This window comes from Palaemon carinicauda, chromosome 28 (assembly GCF_036898095.1).
Source record: "Palaemon carinicauda isolate YSFRI2023 chromosome 28, ASM3689809v2, whole genome shotgun sequence".
NCBI lineage: Eukaryota > Metazoa > Arthropoda > Malacostraca > Decapoda > Palaemonidae > Palaemon > Palaemon carinicauda.
In genome coordinates this window covers 54,110,016-54,137,110 of record NC_090752.1, presented here as the reverse complement: position 1 = coordinate 54,137,110, position 27,095 = coordinate 54,110,016, and the positions used below count along the sequence as shown (strand labels likewise).

General features: G+C 50.3%; 1 protein-coding gene across 3 annotated transcripts in view; it reads left to right on the top strand.

Annotated features, from left to right (window-relative positions):
* LOC137621585 (ADP-ribosylation factor 6) overlaps window positions 1-27,095 on the top strand; it is a 41,396-nt gene that overhangs the window by 5,770 nt on the left and 8,531 nt on the right. For all 3 annotated transcript variants that reach the window (XM_068351998.1, XM_068351996.1, XM_068351997.1), the window contains exon 2: window positions 8,778-8,974. In XM_068351998.1, coding sequence (XP_068208099.1) covers window positions 8,789-8,974 — 186 coding nt within the window. In that variant the 5' untranslated portion in view covers window positions 8,778-8,788. The remainder of the gene's footprint in view (window positions 1-8,777; window positions 8,975-27,095) is intronic.

Genomic DNA, 27,095 nt, shown 5'->3' with positions numbered 1-27,095 from the left:
TCCGCCGCTGCCGAGGTCTGAGCTCCTTCCTCTGACAAACTTGTTGCGGGGAGGGGGGGGGCAATATCTGAGGAAAGTCTATTCAGCTAGTGTTCCCCTTTCCAATAAAGGGTCTCACATAGAGACTCCTTCGGAAGCCTGCTGATGGTCAGCTTATGGATCCCATGCTCATACATCGTCGTGCCGGTGGTATAAGACCTCGCAGTGTTCATCCTCTGCTTTGCCTTCAGTGTGCTCCTGCTCCTTCGACCAAGAGACGTCTCTTCGCATCAAAGCTCTGCTATGGCATCACGCAGAATGGTTCCTGGACCTTCTGTTGCTCCTGACAGAGCCGCCAAGAGAACTTCCTCCACGGCACAATTTACTCAGACAGCCACATGTCAACATCTATCACAAGGCAGTAGCTTTGCTACGTCCAGCATCTCCTCACTCAGAGAGGATTTTCTCAATGTCTGGATACCTGTGAAGGTCATCAGCTTCAGTCTACCAGGCGAAGTGGAACGTCTTCTGTGATTGGCGTCGTGGGAGGGGTCTCGATCCACTTGAGGCCACTATTCCAGCAATAGCGGAGTTTTTCGTGTATTTGTGGGAAGAAATGAGCCTTTCATTTTCAGTGGTTAAAGGCTATTGCTCAGCCTTAAATCTCGCCTTTAAACTGAAAGGAATGGACATTGCCTCATTGCTAGAACTTTCCCTTCTCATACGAAGTTATGAACTTACCTATCCTCAGTTGGAAGTAAGACCTCCCCCATGGAATATGACTCGAGTTCTTTGCTCCCTAAAAAGACCTCTCTACGAACCATTACGCCAGGCAACAGATCACCACCTGACTTGGAAGACGGTGTTCTTGCTTGCCTTGGCCTCGGCCAAACGAGTTAGCGAACTTCATGGTCTCTCATATGACATTGCCCATTCAAGGGGATGGGGAGAGGTAATCTTCAGCTTTGTCCCTGAGTTTGATGCAATGTCTCACAATCCGGGAGTTTTTGATCCTAGATTTGAATCTTTCCGGATAACGAGTCTCTGCTCTTTTACTGACGACCCAGATTATCTATTACTATGCTCAGTAAGGTGTTTGGGGCACTACCTTAAGAGAATGGCTGCAGCTCGGCCCAGAGTGCCCTTGCTCTTCGTCAGCACGGGCAGAAACAAGGATGATCAAGAACAACACACATTGCATGGATTCACAGGGTCATTGACCTTGCCCTGAATCCTGATCCTCCTCCAGTACATCATTCTAGAGCCCATGATGTCAGAGGCGTAGCTACATCAGTGGCCTTCAAAATGAACTACTGTGATGCAGGTATTGCAAGCTGGTGTGGGGAAAGCCAAACTACGTTCCCTGTCTACTACCTGCAAGACGTGACCCTCTGGAACCTCGATACGTTTTCTATCGGTCATGCAGTGGCTGCACAACAGCTGGTTTAGTACCTCAAGCTCCTTATTGGACAAGTAGCAGAAGGTTGAAGGAAAAGTAATGTCTTGCTCTTTTCCTTTCTTCATACTCCCCTCCCTTGGGGGAAATCAGCATCCTGGTCTCATCGGTTATTTCCTACAAGACTCGGAATAACTTTTATCTTGACAGTCACATTGCTAGTATATCACCACATACAGCTTGTGTAGGCCACAGACCATGCTTAGTAGGTTTAAGGATTTAGTGAGGTATTAGGGTCTCCTTATTTGTGCACGTAACCCTTCACAATAGGGTGTACCCCGGGAAGGCCAAAAAATATATTGGCAGGGACATCCACCCTCCTAATGGGTGTCGCCCCTATAAGTAGTTGTATTCCAATTACTGAAAAAATGGCAATTGTTCCGTAGCCGAAATACAAACCACACTATTTAAATAGGGTATTACTTTCGGCGTAGCTGAAATGTCGACCCATTAGAATTTTAACGAGGGGGTAGGGGAGGGGTAGCTAGCTACCCCTCCCCCTTCACATACCGGTGAACTAGTTCACTTTACTTTTGGCTCGGGTGATGGGCAGACATGTCTGCTCCCACCCCCGCTTTGGCAGCCATTAATGCTTTTTGACTTTTACTTTTTCTTATACTTAATATATATATAAACATTCTTTATGGATATGTATATATTTATGTATAGAAATATTGTAAGTTTCCTTTTCAGTGTTTGTGCTGTGTGTGTAGTGTACGACAACGTCACCGGCGTAGTACCAGGCCACCATGGTTTCACTTCATGGGGCGCGGCCTCTCCCTTGGTCCTTCGGTCATTCCTTCGGCTTCCGATAATTCGGCCGCCGTAGGGAATCGTCATCGCTGGACTTTCTTCATTCATCTGTTTTCTCTGCTGTTCCTCCTCTCCTACGGGGAACTTGGATTCTCAGCGAAGGGAACGTGGGAGTTTAGATTGACTACGGTCTCTCTCTCTACTCGAGGTCGTTCACCCTTTTACTACTACTACGTACTATTACGGAAGCTACTTTCCTGTGCGGGTTGGGTTGCTATTCCGTTTATTTGCCTCAGTTATTTTTAATGAAATCTAATAAATCTAATTGTTTTTTTAACTTGTCAGCATTCTTGGAGAACACTTCCCTTCGGGGGTCAGTGGTTCTTACTTTTTGTGAACATTCTTAGATGAATTACATAATTATAATTCTGTTATCATTCTGTTTTTGTTACAGTTCTCCGTCCTCCCCCTTCTCCCTTGAATGTCAGTGGGGGAGGAGGGCGCATACTTAATTTGTAACTCTTTTGTTTCTATTCCCTCGGGGTTTTCTCTTCGGAGTTACTCCCGGGGGAATTTCTGTTAACTAATTATTTATTTTATTTTCCCAGCTAACGATGCAGTTTTTCTTCGTTTGCCTAAAGTGTGCCAACGAAGCAGAGCTGCCCTGTTGGTACCTGGGGAGTCTGCTGTTGCTGCCGTCTCTCTAGGACATCGTCATGGGCGTGTTCCCTTCTCTTAGAAGTTCTCCCGTGACAACTGTCAGCTCTTTAGTTCATCTTAGAATGCTAAGGAGGTTCGCCTCCAGGGGTAGGTAACTTCCCTTCCGAGGGAGGTTCCCTTCCCAGGTGTGAGTTTTTTCCCCTGCAGAGGGGGAACTTCTCATACCTTAATAATTCCTGGATGGGTTTTCCTGGTCCTGGGGCGGTTATGCTCTTGGTGCTGAGCGACCGCACTTGTAACCTTGCTCAAGGAGCTGAGCGGTTGCAAGGCTGGGCGTTGAAAACTTCAGGTGGCTATGCTCTAGGGGTTGAGCGGTCGCACCTGCAGCTATGCTCAAGGGGCTAAGCAGCTGCAGGATCTGTCTTGTGACCTCTCTCGTTCGCGAGGGGGGCCACTCAAAAGGACTCCTCTTCGGAGGATTGCTCCTTATAGGTCAGCTTGCTGATCCAACGGCCCTAAGGGGCGCCATCACCAGTGTCTTCAAGTCTCTTCTACGAAGTGTTCACCTCTGTTGTTCGCAAGAGAGGCACGGGCTCTTCATTCTGTTCCTGCACGTCAATCTGATTCCTGCTCACGCGCGCGAGAGTGTTTTCAACGGTCTCGTGCACGACCACTGGGTTTTTCCCATCCAGGTGAGGCCTTCTCCCACTGCACCAATGGGAGAAACCCCACCTCGACCAGGAGAATCATCCCATGTTGGGGCGAGAAGAGCCCTCAGACTTCGTTGTTGGAGTCCCGTATCTCTCCTAGGAGGGAACCGAAGGACTCTTAAGAGTCTCCCCAAGTAGAGCCTTTGGGGACGGGAGACTTTGCTGCCAGCTCTCCAGGGGGGGAGCAGCAAGAGTCTGAGCATGCCTTCTGGCAGGTCTTGGCTCTGATGAGGCATCTCAATGGGTTCAAGGACCCTGAGGTTCCCCCTCGTGAGGGCAAGGACACAGTCCTGACCGAGTCTTTGGCACTCAGAAAACTGCTAAGGCCGGTGCGGTTTTGCCCCGGTTCCAAGGGGCGAAGAGTGCCTAGGGGTAAGGTTGACGGCCAACTCTCCGAGCTCGCCTCCTACAGCCGTTCCACAACTGGCAACAAGCTCCTCCCACCTCCACCAGAGGAGGTATTTTGAGATCATGGAGGAGCCAGGCATAGCTCTTCCGTTGCACTCTGTGGAAGAGCATACCAGGGGAGTCCCTCTCGAGAGACTCTCTAGTCGGCAAGTGACTTTCTCGGCGACAGAGATCCTAAGCCAGGAGAAGGTCCAAAAGTGTGCCATGCAGGCTACTTCGTGGCTGGACGTCTGGTTGGGGTCTCTTGGCATCGTGTTGCGATCCGAAGTTGTGTCCAAAGAAAGCACCAGGAAGGCACCGGAGACCTTCCTCCTTTCGGGCTCCTGCACCATTGAGTTCTGGCCCACCAAGCCTCGAACTTGTGGGCCAATTCGATCTTGAAAGGACGTGATGCGGTGGCAGAAAGGTTCCTTTCGAGGGTCTCGGCCTTCAAAGTCGGCAAGCTCAGACACTCTTCCCTTATGGGAAAGAGTCTGTTTGAGCCCAAAGATGTGGAACAGGAAGCTGAGAGGTGGAGGAAATCCAATCAGGACTCTCTCCTCCAAAGGGCTCTCACAACGAAGCCCTACAAACCTCCAGCACCTCAACCATCTCACCCGTCCAAGACGACGAAATTGGCAGCAGCCCTTTTCTGTCAAAGACAAGAAGGGCAAAAAGCCAGGGGTGACAAGAATCCTAGAGGCAATAGCCGAGGCCGCAAACGCTAGGATTGGCATTCCCCTGCATGTCCACCAGTGGGGCGATGCCTACAAAGTTGCGCATTCAGGTGGCAGCAACTCGGGGCCGATTCCTGGACGATTTCCGTAATCAGTCAGGGATATCGCGTCCCGTTCACAACATCTCTACCTCCCCTGACAGCGAATCCATTGTCATTGAGCTCCTATGCCATGGGATCGGCAAAGGTGCTAGCCGTACGGGCAGAAGTCGAGACCATGCTAAGGAAGGATGCTCTCCAAGAGATCGTCGACGGTTCCCCAGGCTTCTTCAGTCGACTCTTTCTTGTAAAGAAGGCGTCTGGAGGCTGGAGACCAGTCATCGACCTCTCAGCTCTGTACAGGTTTGTCAAACAAACTCCGTTCTGCATGGAGACCGCAGACACGGTCAGACTTACAGTGAGACCACAAGACTTCATGTGTACACTGGATCGGAAGGGCGCGTACTTCCAGATCCCAATCCATCCGTCTTCAAGGAAGTACTTAAGATTCAGCCTAGACAACAAGATCTACCAGTTCAAGGTGCTGTGTTTCGGTCTCCACAGCACCTCAGGTATTCACCAGAGTGTTCACCCTGATCTCTTCGTAGGCACACAGGATCGGCATCTGTCTCCTCTGCTATATGGACGACTGGCTGATCCTGTCAGACTCGGAGTCGCCCCTTCTTCGACACCAAGACAAGCTTCTGAGACTTTGCCAAGATCTAGGGATCATGGTAAATCTAGAGAAGTCTTCTCTGTCTCCAGCTCAACGACTGGTATATCTAAGCATGATCTTGGACACCAGTCTCCACAAAGCCTATCCATTAGACGACAGGATAGCAAGGCTGAGGAGGGTCGCTGATCCTTTCCTCAAACGAGAACTTCCAGCCCAATCATGGTTACGTCTTCTCAGTCACCTTTCCTCCCTGGCCCGTCTAGTTCCAAATGGGCGCCTCAGGATGAGATCCCTGCAGTGGCAGCCCAAGTCCCGGTGGAATCAAGGTCACGATTCCCCGGACGTTTTGGTCCCTATGGGTCCTGCGGAACAGACGGACTTTCAGTGGTGGGTGACAGACGAAAACCTCCGAAAGGGAGTGGATCGTCTCGTCCTCCCCCCGGATTTGATGCTGTCATCCGACGCCTCAAAAGAAGAGTGAGGGGCCCACGTGCTGAACCACAGGACCTCAGGCCTATGGTCAGAATCAGAAAAGTGCCTCCACATAAACCTGCTAGAGATGAAGGCCGTATTTCTGGCACTTCAACAGTTCCAACAGTATCTGGCGATTCACTCCGTAGTGGTGAGGAGCGACAACACCACGGTAGTGGCATACATCAACAAGCAGGGAGGTGCCTTTTCACAACAGCTATCCCATCTTGCAGTAAAGATACTGAGATGGACCGAAGTCCACTCGTTTCCACTATCGGCTCGCTTCATTTCGGGCAAAAGGAATGTTCTCGCCGACAGTCTGAGCAGGGCATCCCAGATCGTGAGTACCGAGTGGTCTTTGGATCCTCTAGTAGCCAACAAAGTCCTGACTTTGTGGGGCTCCCCGACGGTGGATCCGTTCGCGACAGCCTTGAATTTCAAGCTTTCGCTGTACTGCTCCCCAGTCCCGGACCCCAAGGCACTCTGGCAAGATGCCTTCCAACAACGGTGGGTCAACATCGGCGTTTACGCCTTTCCCCCGTTCTGTCTGATGAGAAGGGTGCTCAACAAGACCAGAATATTGGTCGACCTGTCAATGACCTTGGTAGCTCTGCTATGGCATCACGCAGAGTGGTTCCCGGGCCTTCTGCAGCTCCTGACGGAACTCCCGAGAGAACTCTCTCCTCAACACGAGCTACTCAAACAACCACACTCCAACATCTCCCACAAAGCTGTAGCATCGCTGCGGCTTCACGCCTGGAGACTTTATCCAACATCTCCTCACAGAGAGAGGTTTTACGCAGCAAGTTGCGGAAAGGATTTCTCGCCACCTGCGAAAGTCATCCGCAGGAGTCTACCCTGGCGAAGTGGATAGTCTTCTGTGGTTGGTGTCGTGGAAGGGGTATCTTTCCACTCGATGCCACAATTTCAGCAGTAGCGAAGTTTTTCGTGTATTTGCGGGAAGAGATGTGCCTTTCAGTCTCGGCAGTGAAAAGCTATCACTCAGCCTTAAGTCTTGCCGTCAGGCTAAAAGGAATGGACTTTTCCCCCTCGCTGGAACCACTCATACGAAGTTATGAACTTACCTGCCCTCAGTCGGAAGTGAGACCTCCTCCAGGGAGCGTGGTTCGAGTCCTCAGGTCTCTTAAGAGACCTCCGTCGAACCATTACGCCAGGCTTCTGATCGCCACCTGACTTGGAAGACGGTGTTCCTACTTGCTTTGGCCTCGGCCAAGCGAGTTAGCGAACTTCATGGTCTCCCGTATGACATCGCTCATTCAAGGGGATGGGTAAAGGTAACGTTCAGGTTCGTCCCTGAGTTTGTGGCTAAGACTCGAAATCCAGGAGTGCCGGACCCCCGGTTCGACTCTTTCCGGTTTCGAATTTCTGTTCTGTAACAGATGACCCAGACCATCTCCTACTGTGCCCAGTAAGGAGTCTGAGGCTCTATCTTAGGAGAACAGTTGCAATTCGTCCTCGAGTGCAAGCATTGTTTGTGAGCACAGGAAGGACGAAGAGGAGGGTCACTAAGAACACTATCTCAGCATGGATTCGCAGGTTCATCCACCATTCCCCGAATCCAGACCCTCCTCTGTCACGTCGCCCTAGAGCACTTGATGTCAGAGGCCTCGCTACGTCCCTGGCATTCAAGAGAAACTACTCAGTGACGCAGGTTCTACAAGCAGGGGTGTGGAAGCGTCAAACGACCTTCACAGCCCACTACCTGCAAGACGTGACCCACAGGAGGCTTGATACGTTCTCTATCGGCCCTGTGGTGGTTGCACAACAGCTGGTTTAAACCTCAGGCTCCTTAATGGACAAGCAGCAGAAGGTTTAGGGCATTGTTACCCGGTGTTAGTCTGCATGAAGGAAAAGATATGCCCGGCCCTTATTTTTTTCTTCATCTTTCCCTCTCTTGGGGAAAGCAGCATCCTGGGTTCTCTGCACAGCTGACCTCAAACCACTGCAGGTAAACCATACTTCCTTGTGTTCGTAGTATTAAGATAATACTTTCGCGTCCCCTATACCCTTACGAGGTGGTATTGGGAACGTCCTAACCTAGAATTCCATCTAATGGACTCCAGGTCAACTTCCAAGGACAAGTCACACTTCATTCCCTCACACACACGCTTACGTAGGCCGTGGTCCTTGCAGAGCAAGGTACTTGCGAGGTGCAGGGACTCCTTATTTCGAGTTTTACACACTCAGATACTGAGTCCCCGGGCAAAAGCCAAAAAGCCAGTAACGGTTGGGACTTACCACCCTTCCTAAGGGTTAAGTCACCCTATTTAAATAGCGTGGTTTGTATTTCGGTTATGGAACAAATGACAAATTCGTAGATAATTTGTATTTTTCCTAACCATACAAACCTTAGCTATTTAATCAAACTTGCCTGCCAGCCCTGTCCCTTGGGAAGTCCTACCTCTAAGCTAAGTGAACTAGTTCACCGGTGTGTGAGGGGGGAGGGTTAGCTAGCTACCCCTCCCCTACCCCCTCGCTAACTAGCGAGGGGGTAGTAAACCCTCGTTAAAATTCTAATGGCTCGCCATTTCAGCTTTGCCGAAAGTAATACCCTATTCAAATAGCTAAGGTTTGTATGGTTAGGAAAAATACAAATTATCTACGAATTTGTCATATTCGGAGGTAAATCATATTTTTCCTGACGATGTAAACCTTAGCGATTTATACATACTTGTCCACCAACCCTGTCCCCCGTCGAAGTCCTACTTCCAAGCAAAGTGAGGCTCGGTCACAGGTGTGTGAGTGATGGGTTTAGATAGATTCTGATGACTCGTCCTTTCAGCTTCGCTGAAAGTAATACCCCTATAAATAGCTAAGGTTTGTATCGTTAGGAAAAATACAAATTACCTCTGAATTTGTCATACTTGGTTTTTTTTGCTTTTTGTAAATAACATTATATTTAAAGTCATGTTATTTTGTAACATTTATAATTTCTTTTGATCTTCACAGGGCGAGGCAGAATGGGCAAATTATTAAGCAAAATCTTTGGCAATAAGGAGATACGAATTTTGATGTTGGGCCTTGATGCGGCAGGAAAGACAACAATTCTGTACAAGTTAAAACTAGGTCATTCCGTAACTACGATACCAACTGTTGGATTCAATGTAGAGACTGTTGCATACAAGAACGTCAAATTTAATGTTTGGGTAAGTTGATATTTTGTACTTGATTGCATGAGTTAATATGTACAGTATTGGTATAGACATAATGCTGGTTGTTTTATTGTGATTTGTTGTAAGTAGATGCCTCCGTGAGTATTTTATTTAAATTTTTTATCATGAATAACGGTAGGACCATTTTTAAGAGTAGATTTTGGAGTTTTCATAGCAGTCTGGCCTATATATTTGTAAGGCTTTCAAAAGGGAAAAAAGGTCAGTTTATAAAGTGAAATGATTATGAAATTATTTGTTAAGGTTTATTGGGCTTAGAAGGTTACAATCAATAAACCAGTCTTCGAAAAGCGCCTGCATCTTCCATGCCTTACAATTCGAGCTGTAGAAGACGGGGAAAGTGTGCTTACTCACATTCTTGAATGCTCGCGGATTTTCAGAGTGATAAATGATAGAAAGCTTCAGTTTGAACTGAACTCCGTGATTTTTCCATTAGGCAGAAGCGTAAGCTTAACCTGAAGTATTTAAATTTGAGCATGATTTTTGCTTCTTTGTGGGTGTAGGTGCGTGCTGGCATTCGTTCCCCAAATAATTCCGTTTCGTCCACATTAAATATTTACTCTGCCGGATAGCCTATATCCTTAATAATTTTGTCAATATCATCGACAATCTTCCTCTTGTATATGTTGGTAACTTTCTTAGTCATAATCGGTGGGGCTAGGAGGCACCTTAAAAGGAGGTTCTTAATGTCTGTTACGAGTAAACACAAGATCCGTGGGATACAATAAAAGAAACCTTATCAGGAAGAGGGTCGAGGACAGACAAGCTGTGCATCATAGGAACGATAGATGTTGCCACGTCATATTACTGAAAGTACATGGATTAATATAGTGACATGTAAAATGTGATATAATGTTTTGTTCCGTAACTGAATACAAACCTTAGCTATTTACATGGGGTAATTACTTTGGCGACAGCCGATGACGAGCCATAAAGTTTTAACGAGGGTTTCCTACCCCACCGCTAGTTAGCGGGGGTTAGGGAGGGGTAGCTAGCTACCCCTCCCCCCTCACACCGGTGAAGATCCACTTTACTTTTGGCTCGGGAAGAGAACAGACCTGTCTGTGCTCTCCCACGCTTTGACCGCCATATTAATCTATTTTGCTTTCTCTCTTTTGCAGTGTGTTTGAAGTTGGCCTCTACTGACAATGCGTACTGGCCCTGGACTTCCCGGCCGCCCTTGTGGGACCTTTATGTCGGCCGTGGAAACGGATCCACACTCCTTATGCCCCCAGTGTAGGGGCCAACGGTGTGATAGTTCGAATTTGTGCATTGAGTGTAGGGAGTGGTCTACCTCCCAGTGGGAGAGGTTTGCCCGGCGACGTAAGAAGAAGGCTAAGAGGGATCTTTCTCCTTCCGAGGTTTCTCGGAAGAGAGAAAATCCTAAGTCTTCCTCTTCCGCCGCCCGTTCCTCCTCCGAAGCTCCCGCTTGGGCGGCCTCTTCCGAGAGGCCGGCGAGAGGTAGAGTAGACCGTAATGTTGATGTCATTAACCGATCCCGTGGCGAGGGAGAGGTCGTTGCCTACCATAGCGAGGCGGCTGCCCCTCCCCCCTCGGAGGAGGTATTTGTTTCTAACAATGACCTTTTTCAGCTTTGGGCTTCCTTGGGGCTACAGGGTTCGCCCTCCAAGGAAGTCTTGTTTGGTATGATCAAACGGGGTGCGGCTGCCGAACAATCGTCAACCTCAGCGGACATAGATCCTCTGTCTGTGGTTGACGTTGTTGTGTCGGAAACATCCCGTGGGTCTGACCAAACTCCTGTTCCTGTGGCTGCGGTAGCAGAAGGCTCTGTCTCTCCCTCTGAACATACTTTGAGGGAGGAGCTTAGTCCCACGGTCTCTCCTTCCGCTGAGACTTCATCTCGGGGGAGTTCTCTGGTAGAGACGCCTCTTCGGAGGCCTGTTGATGGTCAGCCTGCTGATCCCACGGCCCCTCGTGGGCGTATAAGGCGGAAGGCTCGTCCTCCCCTTCGCCGAAGAGGCCTTCCTTCCCCCTTCAAATGGGTTAGGAGGCGCCTCTTTGGCTCGTCGTCACCACAGTCCTCTGCGGAGGAGACGACTCGCCGTTCAACTGATCTACCTGCTACCACCCTTGACCTCTCCAGGGACCGTTCGCGATCCCCGTCGGAGGATGGTTGTCCTTCGGGACAATGTGAGCTGTCACCTCAACCATCTACATCTAATGCTGCTGACGCGCTTTACGCGCCGGAGACTGCCACTGCGCAACCTCCTGACCCTTCGGGGTCTCAGGGACTTGAGCGCGCAACTGCGCCGCTCGCCCCTAAGCGTAAGGCTCCGCCTGCGCACCCTGTTGCTGTTGTTCCTGCCGTTCCTGACAAAGCGCCTCGGCGCTCACCCTTTGGGGTTCGCGCCACTGTTCCTGTTGCTCGCCAGGGTTCCCCTGCGCGCCCACGCCCATTGGCGCCCCGTTGCCCTCCTGCAGTTCCTGATGTAGCGCGTAATCGCCCAACTGCGCAAACGTGCCCTGCTCCTGTTGTAGCGCCGCCGCGCTCTCCTGCGCACTTGCGGCCAGTTCCTGATAAGGCGCCTACGCGTCCACCGGTGCCCCAGTGGCCTTCAGCGTTCACGCACCCTCCGGCACCTCGCCGGCCCCCGGTTCCTGTTTCACTGCGCGCGATCCAGGAGGTTCCTGAGTTGGCGCACAGGCGCCCACAACAGGTTCCTTCGGACTCGTTGCACCCTGGGGGGGAGAGATGTGATACGCGTCCCCGCGCGATTCCAGCTCCAGCGCTCACGCGCACCCCAACACGCCCACGCGCTGCTTTGGGCCCATCGCGCCCACCTAAGGAGGTTCGCGATACAAGGGAATCTCGTGATATGAGAGAGGTTCGCGATGCGCGTCCGCGCGCAGTTCCTGTTACAGCTCCAACGCGACCACGGGTTGCGACGACTCAGCTCATCGCCCCAGAGGTTGCCAAGCCAGCGCACGGGCGCTCACGGCCGCCTCTGGAACTGCGCGAATCTGTTAATGCTGCGATCGCGCTCAATGCGCCCCAATCGCGCCCTGTTCCTGCTTCACGCCCCGTGCTTGTCTATAAGACAGCGGTGGTGGCGCAACTCACTCCAGAACGCCCTCACGCGGCTCGCACCTCGCGACCTCCGAAGCAGCAAACTCCGACGCGACCTGTTCCTGATACGCGCGCCCACGATCGCCAGCGCACCTAGCGTTTGCACAGGCGAGTAAACCGGTCCAGCCAGACCGTCATCAGACCTCTCGTTCCCAGGTCGCTCGCGACCCTGCTCCCGCACTATCGCTCCCTCGGCCAGTCCTACCGGACACCCGCTTGGGCGCTCCTGTTATCTCTCGCCCTCTGGGGCTGCACCAAATCACTGCGTGCCCGCGCGTTTGGCCGCCTCCTGTTCCAGCTCGCCTCACGCCCACGCCATCGCCCACTCGCGCTCGCGGGCATGTTCCCTCTCAGGCTTCCGTGCGCCCTCTCGGCCACGCTCCCGCTCTGTCTCCAGCGCGCCATCGCGCCCGACCATCCACCTGCACACCATCGCGCCATCGCGCCCGACCATCCACCTGCACACCATCGCGCCCCCGCGGGTCGCGCGCGCGATTTTCCAGCTTCGCGCCCTTCTCTCGCGCGCGATTCTGATTTGGGCCCGGTTTACGAGCCCCAGCGCGATCGCCGGCAGGCGGTTTCTTCTTTGTCACGTTCCCCTCCCCGCAAGCGCAGACCAGCGCGCTCGCCAGAGGGGGAACGCTCCTCTGACAGGTCTAGGGATTCTTCTCTTACAGCCCGACAGGCGAACCCTCGTGTGTCGACTCCTCCTAGGGATCCGTCGATCCCTTTCCTTTCAGAGGGAGTGTCTGAAAGCGCTGCTGTCAGTCAGCAGCCCTGGTTCGACACCCTACTCAAAGCTCTCGTGCGGGCTATTAAGCCAACACTGATTCGGGTCGCGAACCAGCGGCAGCTTCCTCCCCCCTGAAAAGGAAGAGAGGAGTCTCTCCTATGGATCCTCCTCCGGGGCCTGTGCTGCCCCCGCGTAGATCCTTGCGCAAGGATCCTACTCCCCCTCAGACCTTCTCGCCCTCCCCTGCGGAGGAGGTTTACCCCTCCTCAGGGGAGTCGGTTGAGCAGGAATACTCCCCCATCGCACCAATGGTGGATGTTCCTCCTCTTCCTGAGAGGTCTCCTCGTCCCGAGGTGGAGAAGGACTTGCCCCCTTTGCTTTTAGAGTCCTGCATCCCTCCCAGGAGGGAACCTAAGGACTCTAAGACGATTCCAAAATCGTCTTCTAGGATCAGACAGGAACAGCCCAGAGCCGTAGAGGATGCCCACGTTTCCCCCCAGGAAGAGCCTCTGGGGTCTGGAGACTTCGCTGCAAGTCCGTCTGGAGGCGAGCCCCAGGAGTCAGAACACGCGTTCTGGCAGGTCCTGACTCTCATGAGGTACCTTAATGGGATTCCAGACCCTGAGGTCCCACCTCGTGAGGGTAAGGACACGGTCCTGGATCGCATCTATGGCACTCAGAAGCCCTCTAGAGCCAGCGCAGCATTGCCCTGGTCCCAGGGGATGAAGAGCGCCAGAGACAAGATCGAGGGCCAGCTCGCGGAGCTTGCCTCCTCCAGTAGATCCAGTGCCGGAAGTAAGCTCCTCCCTCCTCCTCGTGTCCATCAGAGGAGGTACTTTGAAGTCCTTGAGGAGTCTGCGCTGAGCCTTCCCCTATATCATTCCGTGGAAGGACTCACAGGGGGGAGTCCCTCTCGAGAGGCTCTCCAACCGGCACGTATCCTTCTCAGCCACTGAGATCCAGAGCCAGGAGAAGGTCATCAAGTGCGCTATGCAAGCCACTTCATGGCTCGGGATCTGGCTGGGGTCTCTGGGCATCCTGGTGCGTTCCGAGGATCTCTCCAAGGAAAGCACCAGGAAGGCGCTGGAAACTTTTCCCCTTCTGGGGTACTCGGACCATCGAGTTCCTATCCCACCAAGTCTCGATCTTGTGGGCCAACACGATCCTCAAACGCAGGGACGCTGTTGTCGAGAGGTTCCACCATAAGGTTACCAGCGCCTAGTCGAGCAGGCTCAGACACTCTTCCGTCCTCGGTAAGAGCTTGTTTGAGCCTAAGGATGTGGAGCTCTCTGCCGAGAGGTGGAGGAAATCCAACCAGGATTCCCTCATCCAAAGGGCCCTAACATCGAGGCCCTATAAGCCTCCGGCGGTTCAGCAGCCCCGTCCCGTCAGGGATACGAAGAAGACTACTGTAGCAGCGAAGCCCAAGGTGTGTAAGCCCTTTCCTGCCAAGGGCAGGAGGGGGAAAAAGTCCTCCAGGGGAGGCAAGAACCCTAGAGGCTCTGACCGAGGCCGGAAGCGCTAGGGTTGGCATTCCCCCCGCATGTCCACCAGTGGGGGGATGCCTGCAGAGTTGCGCAGCAAGGTGGCAGCAACTCGGGGCGGATGCCTGGACAGTCTCCGTGATATCCCTAGGGTATCGCGTCCCGTTCACAGCATCTCTCCCTCCTCTGACAGCGAATCCAGTGTCGTTGAACTCTTTTGCCATGGGATCGGCAAAAGGGCAGGCCCTTCGGGCTGAAGTCCAGACCATGTTGGAGAAGGACGCTCTCCAGGAGGTCGTGGACGGGTCCCCAGGCTTCTACAGTCGACTCTTTCTTGTGAGAAAGGCGTCTGGAGGCTGGAGACCAGTCATCGACCTCTCGACACTGAACGGGTTTGTCAAGCAGACTCCGTTCAGTATGGAGACGGCAGACACGGTCAGACTTGCAGTGAGACCACGAGACTTCATGTGCACACTGGATCTGAAGGACGCGTACTTCCAGATCCCAATCCATCCGTCTTCAAGGAAGTACCTGAGATTTTGCCTAGACAACAAGATTTACCAGTTCAAGGTGCTGTGTTTCGGTCTCTCCACAGCCCCTCAGGTGTTCACCAGAGTCTTCACCATCATCTCTTCATGGGCTCACAAGATCGGCATCCGTCTCCTCCATTACCTGGACGACTGGTTGATCCTGGCAGACTCGGAGGCATCCCTTCTTCGCCACCGAGACAAGCTCGGTGGGGATCGTGGTAAACCTCGAGAAGTCCTCTCTACAGCCCTCTCAGAAACTGGTATATCTAGGCATGATCATAGACACCAATCTCCACAAAGCCTTCCCATCAGACGAAAGGATAGCAAGGCTGAGGAAGGTTGCAAAACTTTTCCTCAATCGAGAAGAACTCCCAGCCCAGTCGTGGCTTCGTCTCCTCGGCCACCTCTCCTCCCTGACCCGTCTCGTCCCCAACAGTCGTCTCAGGATGAGATCCCTTCAGTGGCGACTCAAGTCTCGGTGGAGTCAAGGACTCGACTTCCCGGACATCCTGATCCCCATGGGATCTGCGGAACGAGCGGACCTCAGATGGTGGGTGGTAGACGAGAACCTGCCAAAGGAAGTGGATCTTCTCGTCTCTACCCGGGATTTGATGCTGTTTTCGGACGCATCAAACAAGGGGTGGGGTGCCCACGTTCTGAACCACAGGGCCTCAGGCCTGTGGTCAGAATTAGAAAAGTACCTTCACATAAACCTGCTAGAGATGAAGTCCGTATTTCTGGCACTTCAACAGTTCCAATAGTATCTGGTGATTCACTCCGTGGTGGTGAGGAGCGACAACACTACGGTGGTGGCTTACATCAACAAGCAGGGAGGTACCTTTTCGAAACAGCTGTCCCATCTTGCAGTAGAGATCCTGAGATGGTCCGAAGCCCACTCGATATCACTTGCGGCTCGCTTCATTCCGGGCAAGAGGAATGTGCTCGCCGACAGTCTGAGCAGAGCGACGCAGATAGTGAGTACCGAGTGGTCTTTGGATCCTCGGATAGCCAACAAAGTCCTGACTTTGTGTTGTTCCCCGACTGTGGACCTGTTCGCTACAGCATTGAACACCAAGCTTCCGCTGTACTGCTCCCCAGTCCCAGACCCCAAGGCCCTCTGGCAAGATGCCTTCCAACAACGGTGGGACAACGTCGATGTGTACGCCTTTCCCCCGTTCTGTCTGATGAGGAGGGTCCTCAACAAGACAAGAACATCGGTCAACCTCTCGATGACCTTGATAGCTCCGCTATGGCATCACGCAGAGTGGTTTCCGGACCTTCTGCAGCTCCTCACGGAGATCCCTAGGGGGCTCCCTCCATGTCACGAGCTATTCAAACAACCACACACCAACATCTTTCACAAAGCCGTAGCTTCGCTTCGAGTTCACGCCTGGAGACTATCCAGCATCCCCTCAAAGAGAGAGGATTTTCGCAACAAGTTGCGGAAAGGATGTCTGGCCACCTGCGCAGGTCATCCGCAGGAGTCTACCAGGCGAAGTGGAGAGTTTTCTGTGGTTGGTGCCGTGGAAGGGGGTATCTCTCCCCTCGATGCCACTTTACCAGCAATAGCGGAGTTCCTTGTGTATCTGCGGGAAGAAATGCGCCTTTCAGTCTCGGCAGTGAAAGGCTATCGTTCAGCCTTAAGTCTTGCCTTCAGGCTCAAAGGAATGGCCATTTCCTCCTTGCTGGAACTGTCTCTTCTCATACGGAGTTACGAACTTACCTGCCCTCAGTCGGAAGTGAGACCTCTTCCTTGGAACGTGGTTCGGGTTCTCAGGTCTCTTAAGAGGCCTCCCTACGAACCATTACGCCAGGCTTCTGATCGCCACCTTACCTGGAAGACGGTGTTCCTGCTAGCTCTGGCCTCGGCGAAGCGAGTCAGTGAACTGCATGGTCTCTCCTACGACGTCACCCATTCAAGGGGATGGGGGGAGGTAACGTTCAGCTTCGTCCCTGAGTTTGTTGCTAAGACTCAGAACCCGGGAGTGCAGGACCCTAGGTTCGACTCTTTCCAGGTCTCGAGTCCTCGTTCTGTAACAGATGACCCAGACCATCTCCTACTGTGCCCAGTCAGGAGTCTGAGGTTATATCTCAAAAGAACAGCTGCAGCCCGCCCCCAGGTGCGGAACTTGTTCGTTAGCACCGGGGAAACGAAGAGGAGGGTCACCAGGAATACCATCTCGGCCTGGATCTGCAAGGTGATCCACCTGGCCTTGAGTTCTGACCCTCCTCCGTCACGGCGCCCTAGGGCGCATGACGTCAGGGGCGTTGCTACGTCCCTGGCCTTCAAGAAGAACTTTTCGGTGATGCAGGTCCTGCAAGCTGGGGTGTGGAAGCGTCAGACCACCTTCACGGCCCACTACCTGCAAGACGTGACACACAGACGGCTCGATACGTTTTCTATCGGCCCTGTGGTGGCTGCACAACAGCTGGTCTAACCTCAGGCTCCTAATTGGACAAGTAGCAGAGGGTTGAGGGCATTGTTACCCGGTTTTAGTCTGTGTGAATGAAAAGATCTGTCTCGCCCTTTTCTTTTCTTCATCCTCTCCTCCCATGGAGAAAAACAGCATCCTGGGTCCTTTGCACAGCTGACCTCGAACCTCTGCAGGTAAGCCATGCTCCCTTGTGTTCCTAGTATTAAGTTGTAATACTGTCATGTCCCCATACCCTGATGAGGTGGTATTGGGTAGTCCTAGCCTAGATTTCCCTCTAAAGAACTCCAGGTCAACTTCCTAGGACATGTCACTGCTCACCTTCACACACGACTTGCGTAGGCCGCAGCAGCCCCTCAGCTGTCTGCGAGGCGCAGGGGCCCCAACCCTTGAGTTCCTTTATGAACTCGGGTTAGGAGCCCCCGGGCAAGCCAAAGCCAGTATGGCAGGGTACTTACCTCCCTTCCTAAGGGTTAAGTCTCCCCATGTAAATAGCGTTGGTTTGTATTCAGTTACGGAACAAATGATAAATTCGTAGATAATTTGTATTTTTCCTAACGATACAAACCTTAGCTATTTACAGTTATGTGCCCGCCAGCCCTGTCCCCCAAGATAAGTCCTACCTCTAAGTAAAGTGGATCTTCACCAGTGTGTGTGAGAGGGGAGGGGTAGCTAGCTACCCCTCCCTACCCCCCGCTAACTAGCGGTGGGGTAGGAAACCCTCGTTAAAACTTTATGGCTCGTCATCGGCTGTCGCCAAAGTAATTACCCTATGTAAATAGCTAAGGTTTGTATCGCTAGGAAAATTATCTACGAATTTGTCATTTTAAAGTACATATTAAATGAAACATAAGCTACTTAAAATTATCATAATGCTGGTACATGTGAAATGTCTTCATGTATAGTACCTACAGCGTGTTCCTTCCTCATCTGCACTCGCACATTATGCAGTTGAAATCTTTTCTTGAATCTTTTGAACCAGCCAGTATTTACCTTGAATGCTTCTTGTTCCTACATTTGATACAAACCCTCATTCTTTACTATAGGAGATATTCTAGCGCGAGCTGAAAAATACGGCAGAAAAACCTTAACAAGGTCGTTAACGACCGGGCAGGTAATTACCCACCTGTTAGTGGTGGTGTTACCGCCGGTCGGTCGCTGCTGTTTACCTTCAATCGAATTCTAGCCGTCGCAGTGGTAACATCACTGCTCCTGCTTTATTTGCCTGGCAGACTAGCCTTTCTTTTTTGAGTTTTGTTTAATCCTTTTTCTTTTTCTTTGTTAGATGATGTCCTCTATTTTGAGGAAGTGTTCATGGCGCCTTTATGTCACCGCTGGATGTGGATCCTCTTCCCCTATGCCCTGTTACAGAGGTCATGGGTGTTCTGAGGGTTCCCCTGCCAAGTATGTAGAAGTGGTCTTCGCAGTACCTCCTCCTCCTCCTCCTCCTCCTCCTCCTCCTCCTCCTCCTCCTCCTCCTCCTCCTCCTCCTCCTCCTCCTCCTCCTCCTTGTTCTTCCCTCTTTGGAGGCTAGGAGGGAGAGAGAGAAGAGGAAAAGGAGAGCTCGCACTCCTTTGCCCAGTCGTTCTCTCCGGAGACACAGGGGACATAGGAAGAGACATAATCGTTCTTGCTCTTCCTCGCCTTCTGTCTCTTCACGAGATGTCTTGCCGCAAGACTAAGCGCTCTCGTCACAAACTTAAGAGCGCTTCCTCCTTACCCTAACATGAGCATCAAGAGCGTATGCACCAACATGCGCATACACTCCAACAAGAGCATAGCTCCATCACGCGCCATGCGCTCACCCGCGCGCAAACTCCTGTGCGCCACCAATCTTCTGCGCAATGGGGCTCTCCTGCACGCCAGTGCTCTCCTATGCTCTCCCGCACGCCAACATTCTCCTGCACGTGCGCATACGCGCCCAACACCTCACTCTCCTGCCCGCCATACTGCGCACCATCCTACGCGCCAGGTAAAACCTGCGCGTCAACTTTCTACTGTTAGAAGGACTTCTGACAAGTCAGCCATGCTGCCTCCTCCCGCGCTCCAACTCTTACCAACGCACCAGCGCTTATCATCGTGCCAGCGCTTACCAACGCGCCAACGCTTATGGGCGCCAGCCTTCTCCCGCATCCGCAAGGATGTGCGCGCACACCCTCGCGCCCCATATGATTCCACTGCGCGCTAGGGAATTTTCTCCTGCGCGCGCGCGCCCTAAGGCTGGCACAGACGTGCGAGAACACTCTCCCGCACGCCCATTTACGCCTTCACCTAGATGTTCTAGCCGAAGAGACAGGCTAAATAGGAAGAAACGTTATCATTCTCGCTCTTTCTCGCATTCTGTCTCTCCCCGAGACTTCTTGCCTCGAGATTATATACGCTCATGCCACAAACCCGAGGAGAACGCTCCCTCTCGTTATCGTTCTGCCTCTCTGTCGTCGTCATGCGAGGGATCATCTAAGAAACAGGAGCGCGGCCAAGGGCAAAGCACGTCCTAACCTCGAACCCTCTTCTTCGCATAATAGTTTGAGGGTCTCCGTCCGCTCTAGAAAAAGTCAGATAGAGCGCTTTTCCTTGTTTCACTCTATCTTCAGAGAGATCGCTCTCGCCTTTGAATTCTCGATCTTTGACCCTTTGGGGTCTCGTGACAAGGAAACTTCGGTTTCCTGGTGCGCTTATCCCTTCGTTTTCTCACAGCAAGTTGCTGAAACCTCGGGCTCTCGTGCATTTAGTCTCGCTGACACTTCGGTGTCTCGTGACAAGGGAGACCTGTTTTCCCGTTGATCTAGCCCTTCGGGTTCTCGCAACACAACCTCTTGGGGCATGCACAATCACGCTGAACCTTCGCGTTCTCGTGACACAAGTCATCAAGAGTGTTACTCTTAGGTCAGAGAGTCTTCGGACTCTTGTCGCGCGGAATGTTCGCGTATGCCCATCCAACACTGCGCCCATGACAATCAAGAGTTCAACTCTTATGGCAGAGTCTTCAGACCCCAGTCACGCAGGTGTTCGCACACAATTAGCGCTACACACGCAAATCTCCGGTCATACACTTGCGGGGTCAATCCCTCGCTCCCGCATTTCAGACAGACAACTTCCCTAATTCTTTTGCTCCCTAATGAGTTAAGGATTTCGAGTCTTTCGGAAACCTCGAAAGAAGATGCAGGGGTTCGGCCCTTCTTCTCTTCGGTTGAGAGCAGAGGGGAAAGGGAAACGTGTTAGAGAGGCTAAAGAAAACACCCAGATAGCAGCGACATAGAACGCAATGCCGAGGGCTTTGGCCCCTCTGTTCATTATCCTGCGCTTCATGTGGCAGCTCATGAGCTGCCCATGTTACGAGGTAACACACGTTGTCAACCTGCAACTTGATTAACTTATTGGGAAACTTAAATTGCTGATAGGAGGTTCGCCTCCAGGGATTAGAGATCCTTCCCTTACGAGGGAGTGATAACCTTCCTCGGAATTGGACTGCGTGAGAGATCCATTCCCCTTCCGAGGGAAAGCTTCCCACTTCAGCCAGTCAGTAACCTTCCCTCCTTCGTAAGGAGTTGCGAACAGTTCAATGAGTTTTACCTCTGCTATCTCGTCCCTGAAGACTGTGCTTTCTCCCCTGGAGCTAGGGAAAAGCAAGTCTACGGCTTGTTCCTCCTTCGGAGGGGAACTTCTCCCTTGGAGTATGCTTGGCTCAGGCGATATCCTTCATCGGGAGGACTTCTCTCTCATTCACGAGAGGAGATTATTACGCCTACGTTTTTTCCGTAAAACTGGGAGAAAACTTGCCTCAGGCGATGCCCTCCTTCAGAAGATCTTCTCTCTTGTTCGCGAGAGAGAGATTATTACGCCTACGCTTCTTTCCCATAGAACTGGGGGAAAGCTTGTCTTAGGCAATGTTCTCCTTCGGGAGAACTTCTCTCTCGTTCGCGAGAGAGATTATTAAGCCTATGCCTTTTTTTCCATAGAACTGGGAGAAAGCTTGTCTTAGGCCAGGTCCCCCTTCAGGAGGACTCCTTTCTCGTTCACGAGAGGGAGATTTTTACGCCTACGTTTTTTCCCTAGAACTAGGAGAAAACTTGTCCTAGGCGATGTCCTCCTTCGGGAGAACTTCTCCCTCGTTTGCGAGAGAGAAATTATTACACCTACGCTTTTTCCCATAGAGAGGGGAGAAATCTTGCCTTTGGCAATATCTTTCTTCGGGAGAACTTCTCCCTCGTTTGAGAGAGAGAAGTTACTACGCCTACGCTTTTCCCCATAGAGCAGGGAGAAAGCTTGTTTTAGGCGATCTCCTTCGGGAGAACCTTCCTACCACTCACGAGAAGAAAACTTGTAGGAGTTTGTTGATTCACGCTCCTCCCTCTTACGCTTTTGGTTCTCCTCCAGGGGCGGAGCGAGAGCCTTGTATTAAACGATATTCTCCTCCTTGGGAGAACAAATCTACCCTGCGTAGGAGTTATTTTCATCCCTGACGTTCTCTCCCTCGTGCTGTAAGGAGACGTCTTTTTGAACCTACTGGTTCCCCTCTCGTGACCATCACCCTTTCGGCGGGCGTGATCGGGAGCCTTTAAACTTTCGTCATGTTTATCCTACGGGTTCTCATAACCTTAGGAGTCCTTCGAGCCTCTGTCGCGTTGGATTTTCGAGTTCACACGACTTGGAACCTTCGAGTTTCAGTTATGCTGAGTAGTCTGGCTCTCTTAACAATTAGCACAGTGTTCGTGCATGCACGCGACCATCGTCATTAAGAGTTTTACTCTTATGACAGGGTTTTCCGACACTTGTCAACGGTCTTCGCCATTACCTCCAGACACTCCGACTTCTACCATTCTTCCCCCTTTCGATAAGAAAGATATGAGGGATAAGATATAAGGTTTGTCTGCTACTCGCGTCTCCACTTTTACCTGTAATAACACGCGAGGAATTATTGCAGCCTGAAGATTCCTTGGGAGAGCTGCCGTCGAGGGACTTTGAATCCTCCTATTTTAGGAATCCAAGAACTATGTGTTATATCTCATGCCTCAGCGATTTGCATCTGTCTCCTCGACCCTTTGACTCTCCAGCGTTAGACAGGCTATGTAGTGACAGTCTGGGGTTCGAGTCCCGCCCTGACTCGTTAGTGCCATCAGTGCCTACAACCTTACCATCCTTGTAAGCTAAGGTTGGGGGGTTTTGGGGGAGCCTATCTGCTGAGTCTTCAGCAGCCACTGCCTGGCCTTCCCTGGTCCTAGCTGAGATGGAGAGGAGGCTTGGTCGTTGACCATATATGGTCAGTCTCTAGGACATTGTCCTAACGGCTAGTGCAATGTCACTGTCCCTCGCCTCTGCCTTGCTTGAGCGACCTTTAAACCTGGTCTGTTCTCCAAGATCAGAGACGTCAACCTTCTCCTCTGATCTTGGATCCCCTCACGGCGAGGCTCACACCAGGCTAATCCTCGAAGAGAGACACTACACTTCCAGGCTCTTCTCAGTCACAAAAGCCTCAGCAAGGGAAACGACTTCAATGTCCCTTCTGGCTTGACACGTGGTCTGATACAGTTGGCTACCTTGTGAGCCACGAGGACTTGCCAAACCAAAACTCTAGGCAGTCCCTACAAGAAGTCCTAACTGCTGGGGCTAAGACAATGGACTTCTTAACCGCTGCAACAGCAACAATGTGGAGCAATTGGGTTCTCAAAAGGAAGGATCAGTAGTTCCCAGACTTCCTTTTGTACCTCAGTGAGGAAAGCTTCCCTCAGTCTCGGCGATGAAGGGCTATCGTGCAGCCTTGAGCCTCATCTGTAGACGGAGAAGGGGTTGACCTCTCCGCTTCAGAAGACATCACCTTGGTTGTTTCGGGGTTTGGAGTGATCTTGCCCCCCAGTTGAGTTTAGACCATCTCCTTGAGACATGTCTTACGTTTGCTGAAGGGTCTGCCCTATGAGCCCTTAAGGGCCTCAGGCTACTCTCTGAACCTTAGGACAGTCTTCCTCGTACCTCTGTCCTCCGCTAAAGGGGTCAGTGAGCTACATGGTATGTCTTATGTCACCCATTCTAAGAGTTGGGGGGGGGGGGGGGGGGGCGAGAGTCTCGCAACTTCGTACTGGGCTTGGTGGCTAGACTCATAATCCTTCATCTACCGATGAGAGATTTCGAGAATTTCCACACTCAATAAGAAATATCTGAAGCGCAACACACCTTTCAGACCACGTCTCCATCATCTATTCCTTGTACCAACAGGGTAAAAAAGAGAATCTCTCGCAACACCATCTCTTTCTGGCTCAAGAAAGTTATTGCGAGGTCTTTTCACGGAGACCCAGAGGCAGCCCAACCCAGAGCCCATTAAGTTAGGGGAGTGGCTGCCTCACTGGCATTTAAGAGAATTTTCTGTCTCCCAAGTCTTAAGTGTTGGGGTCTGGAAACGCCAATCTACATTCACTGCTCACTATTTGAGCGACGTGACACATAGGTCTCTAGACACCCTTTCTATAGGGCCTATTATGACAGGTCAACAGGTGCGGTAGTTACCTTACGCCCTTTCAGGGGACAGTAACCATTGGTTGAGGAATCTGGGTTACACTAGGTTTGAAGAAGGACATCCATCTATCTTCTTCGTCTCCTTCTCCCCCCCATCTGGGGATCCTAGCCTGTATCCAGTTTCGGCTGGACTCGCCAATGGAAATAAGGTATACTCATCTGATTCCTCTCATAGGGTATAAGTTATACTCGTGGTCACGAGGTTTCCCCATTGCAAGGTCGGGGGAAGCCTAAGTTTGAAGGGGTCTGAGTCGAAGGTTCCTGACCCACTTCATCTTGAAACATTTGTTTCCTCGAGGCTGCAAACCTTCAGTCATGCTGAAGATTATGGGGATCTACAAAGAAAGATGATTAACAGAAGTTGTTGCTTCAAAAGAGTCTAGTTTGTGGACTATCTTCCCTAGGAATAGGGAACTCCTTGGCCGCCCTGGCCTCAAGACTAAGTCTCCTATAGTAAAGAATGAGGGTTTGTATCAAGTGTAGGAACAAATGACAAACTTATAACAGAGTTTGTATTTTTTCCTAACATACAAACCCGAATTCTTTACTCGAATCTTCCCTCCATCACCGCCCCCCTAGGATAGTCCTAGCTAGAATCCGATTGAAGGTAAACAGCAGCTACCGACCGGCGGTTCCCCACCACTAACAGGTGGGTAATTACCTGCCGGGTCGTTAACGACCTTGTTAAGGTTTTTCTGCCGTATTTTTCAGCTCGCGCTAGAATATCTCCTATAGTAAAGAATTTGGGTTTGTATGTTAGGAAAAATACTAACTCTGTTATAAGTTTGTCATATTGTATACTTCTGCAGAATGTTCACTCGATGTCTAAAATAAACTTCTATCCTTTGCTTATACATAGTAAAAAATGCTTATTGGTGTCCATCTTTGGATTTGATCTTCTATCCATGAGTGCAATAATTTTTCCTTTTCATGAATAGGCCCGGTCCGTTGATTGTTGAAGTCAGGGGTGCTGAACCCTCCTCTCTTTGTCCTTGAGAATAGTCAACATCATGGGGTGTGATTGTTTCATCTCACATGCTATCATTTTACTTTCTTTCCTCCTTTGTATTGGTTAATCACCTTCAGTTTGATGTTTCAGATCAGTTGCCTTTCTTTCCTTCTTGGCTGAGGAGAAGATAAAGGCAATTGCCTCTTGGTGGACATTGTGGGGGTGTTTTCGATGAAATTTGTAAGACATGATAACTATATTGTACTCTTACTGGTTATAAACTGTATCTTCATGTGCGTGTCCAACAGAGGACTGTAAAACAGACTCAAATTGCCTGTTTGCTTTTTGCTAGAATTATAACATTACCAGACATTTAGTATAATACTTATTTTCTTGGATTTGCTGTAGGTACTGTAATGCAATACTCAAAGCAACTGGTACAGACCACTGGAATACAGTACTTGGGATCGCTACTTGATGTTTCTTCAGTGGGAATAATAATATTACTCAGAAATTAAATCATTCTATTATTCAGCTCAGCGTGCCTTCTGCCAGAAATATAATGTGACTTAACAAAGAATGACTTGCAAAATATATAAAACCCTTCTCTGTTTTTCTTGCAAAGTATTTAATTTTTTTAATGTAAAAGAAAGTATATTATTTCTAAGAAAATATTTGTCCTCTTATTGTACTTTCATTAGATAAATATCGATCTATTATCAGAGATGAAACAAATGAAATAAAACTAGCGAAAGATATGAGAATCTATCATAGGTGTAGAGTCGAATTTATGCGAAGTAGTATTCATAACAACCAATACAGACCCATGAAATACTTGGTATCTTTAACTCGATATTTCGATAATGGGAATGTTAATATTAATCTGTAACTTATTGAAAGGAAATTACTTAATTTGCCCACTCGCTTTCCAACAGAAATATGGTTTCATTAGTCTTACAATGTGAACTCGGCAGACATTAACAGCCTTAATGTATTATCTTTTAAAAGATGGATACTGTTTACAGTATTATCAATAAAAGGGAAATACTAATGTACCAAGAGAAGTTAGTTCATTTTTATAAAAGAAAATATATTTTTAAGGAAATACATGTCCTATTAGTGTACTATTTCTGATAAACTTGTGACGTCACCACAGTCGCAAAAGTAGTCCTTGAATCGAGCAGTTTCAAGCCAGCGACTATCTGTAGAACCACCTTTCTTGTTAGTACAGTAGTCTCAGGACTGCTGACAACGGAGATAACAATAAGAAAAATTTTTGAAGAGAAAACAACCTCATACAGCTTTCTCGAATAGCACAAAGTCTATTTGAATTCTCCTTCTGTAGAAAATTTACCTGCATCCTTAGTGATTAAGGAGGAATACAATGCAAGACTTAAAGAACGCTCATAACTGTCTCGCATGCCCACACAAGTTGATGCTTATACTTTGGACAGTTTGCCAATCATTGGAAACTCTCACGCTTGCCCTTAATTAAGGAAGAGCATATTGCACTCAACTACATGGTCGCATTTATCGTGCTCGTCTAACGGTTTATCTCATTGCACTCGCTTTTACAATCCAGCAAACGTAGACAGGCACTCTTATTGTGTTCACCCAGACAACTGTGGTCTCATGGTTACCTTTACAAACATATTCATTGCATTCTCCAGAACAAAAGCTACCATTGCGCACTCCCCTTGTATACAAAGGAGGCGGTCAGTATTTCACGTGTCTCAATTGAATGAATCATGCTGCCTAGCGAGTGTGCTACGAGCTCAGTCATCGCAATTAGTTACATGTGCAGAGCGTTCAAAGCTGGACAGTGCACCACTCAAGTGATTGCGAATAGGCCGCGAAATGATTGCTTGGCTATTTGCGTGCATTCATCACATGAGCTTCGATTACATGAATATACGTGCTTAAATTTAGGTGTGCTAACACCTAGAGTATCTGATTCCTCGCTCTCTTAAAAAGATGCGCACCCTCTTAAAATATTTGTGCTCACCTTTTAACTCTTGCTGATCGCACTCACCTGGTCATACAAGCTCATCGGCTCGTGGTCATATGGGTGCTCTCCCTTTTGTGAGCCTTCAATTGGCACCCTCCAATGAGTACAATAGAGCAGTCACCTGTTTGCCATCACAGGTGGCTCTCACCTGTTAGCATGCGAGGACAAATGTCTTGGGCTTCTACAGTGGACTTTTCCGGGTGGAGAAGTCAACTGGGGCCTGAAGACGTGGCATCGACCTCTCTAATCTGAACCATCAGATAAGGAGACTTCATGCATTCAGTAGGTCTGAAGAATGCATACTTCCAAATACCCATTCATCAGCATTTTTTGAAATACCTCCTCCTCTTCCTCAAGGACTTCTTT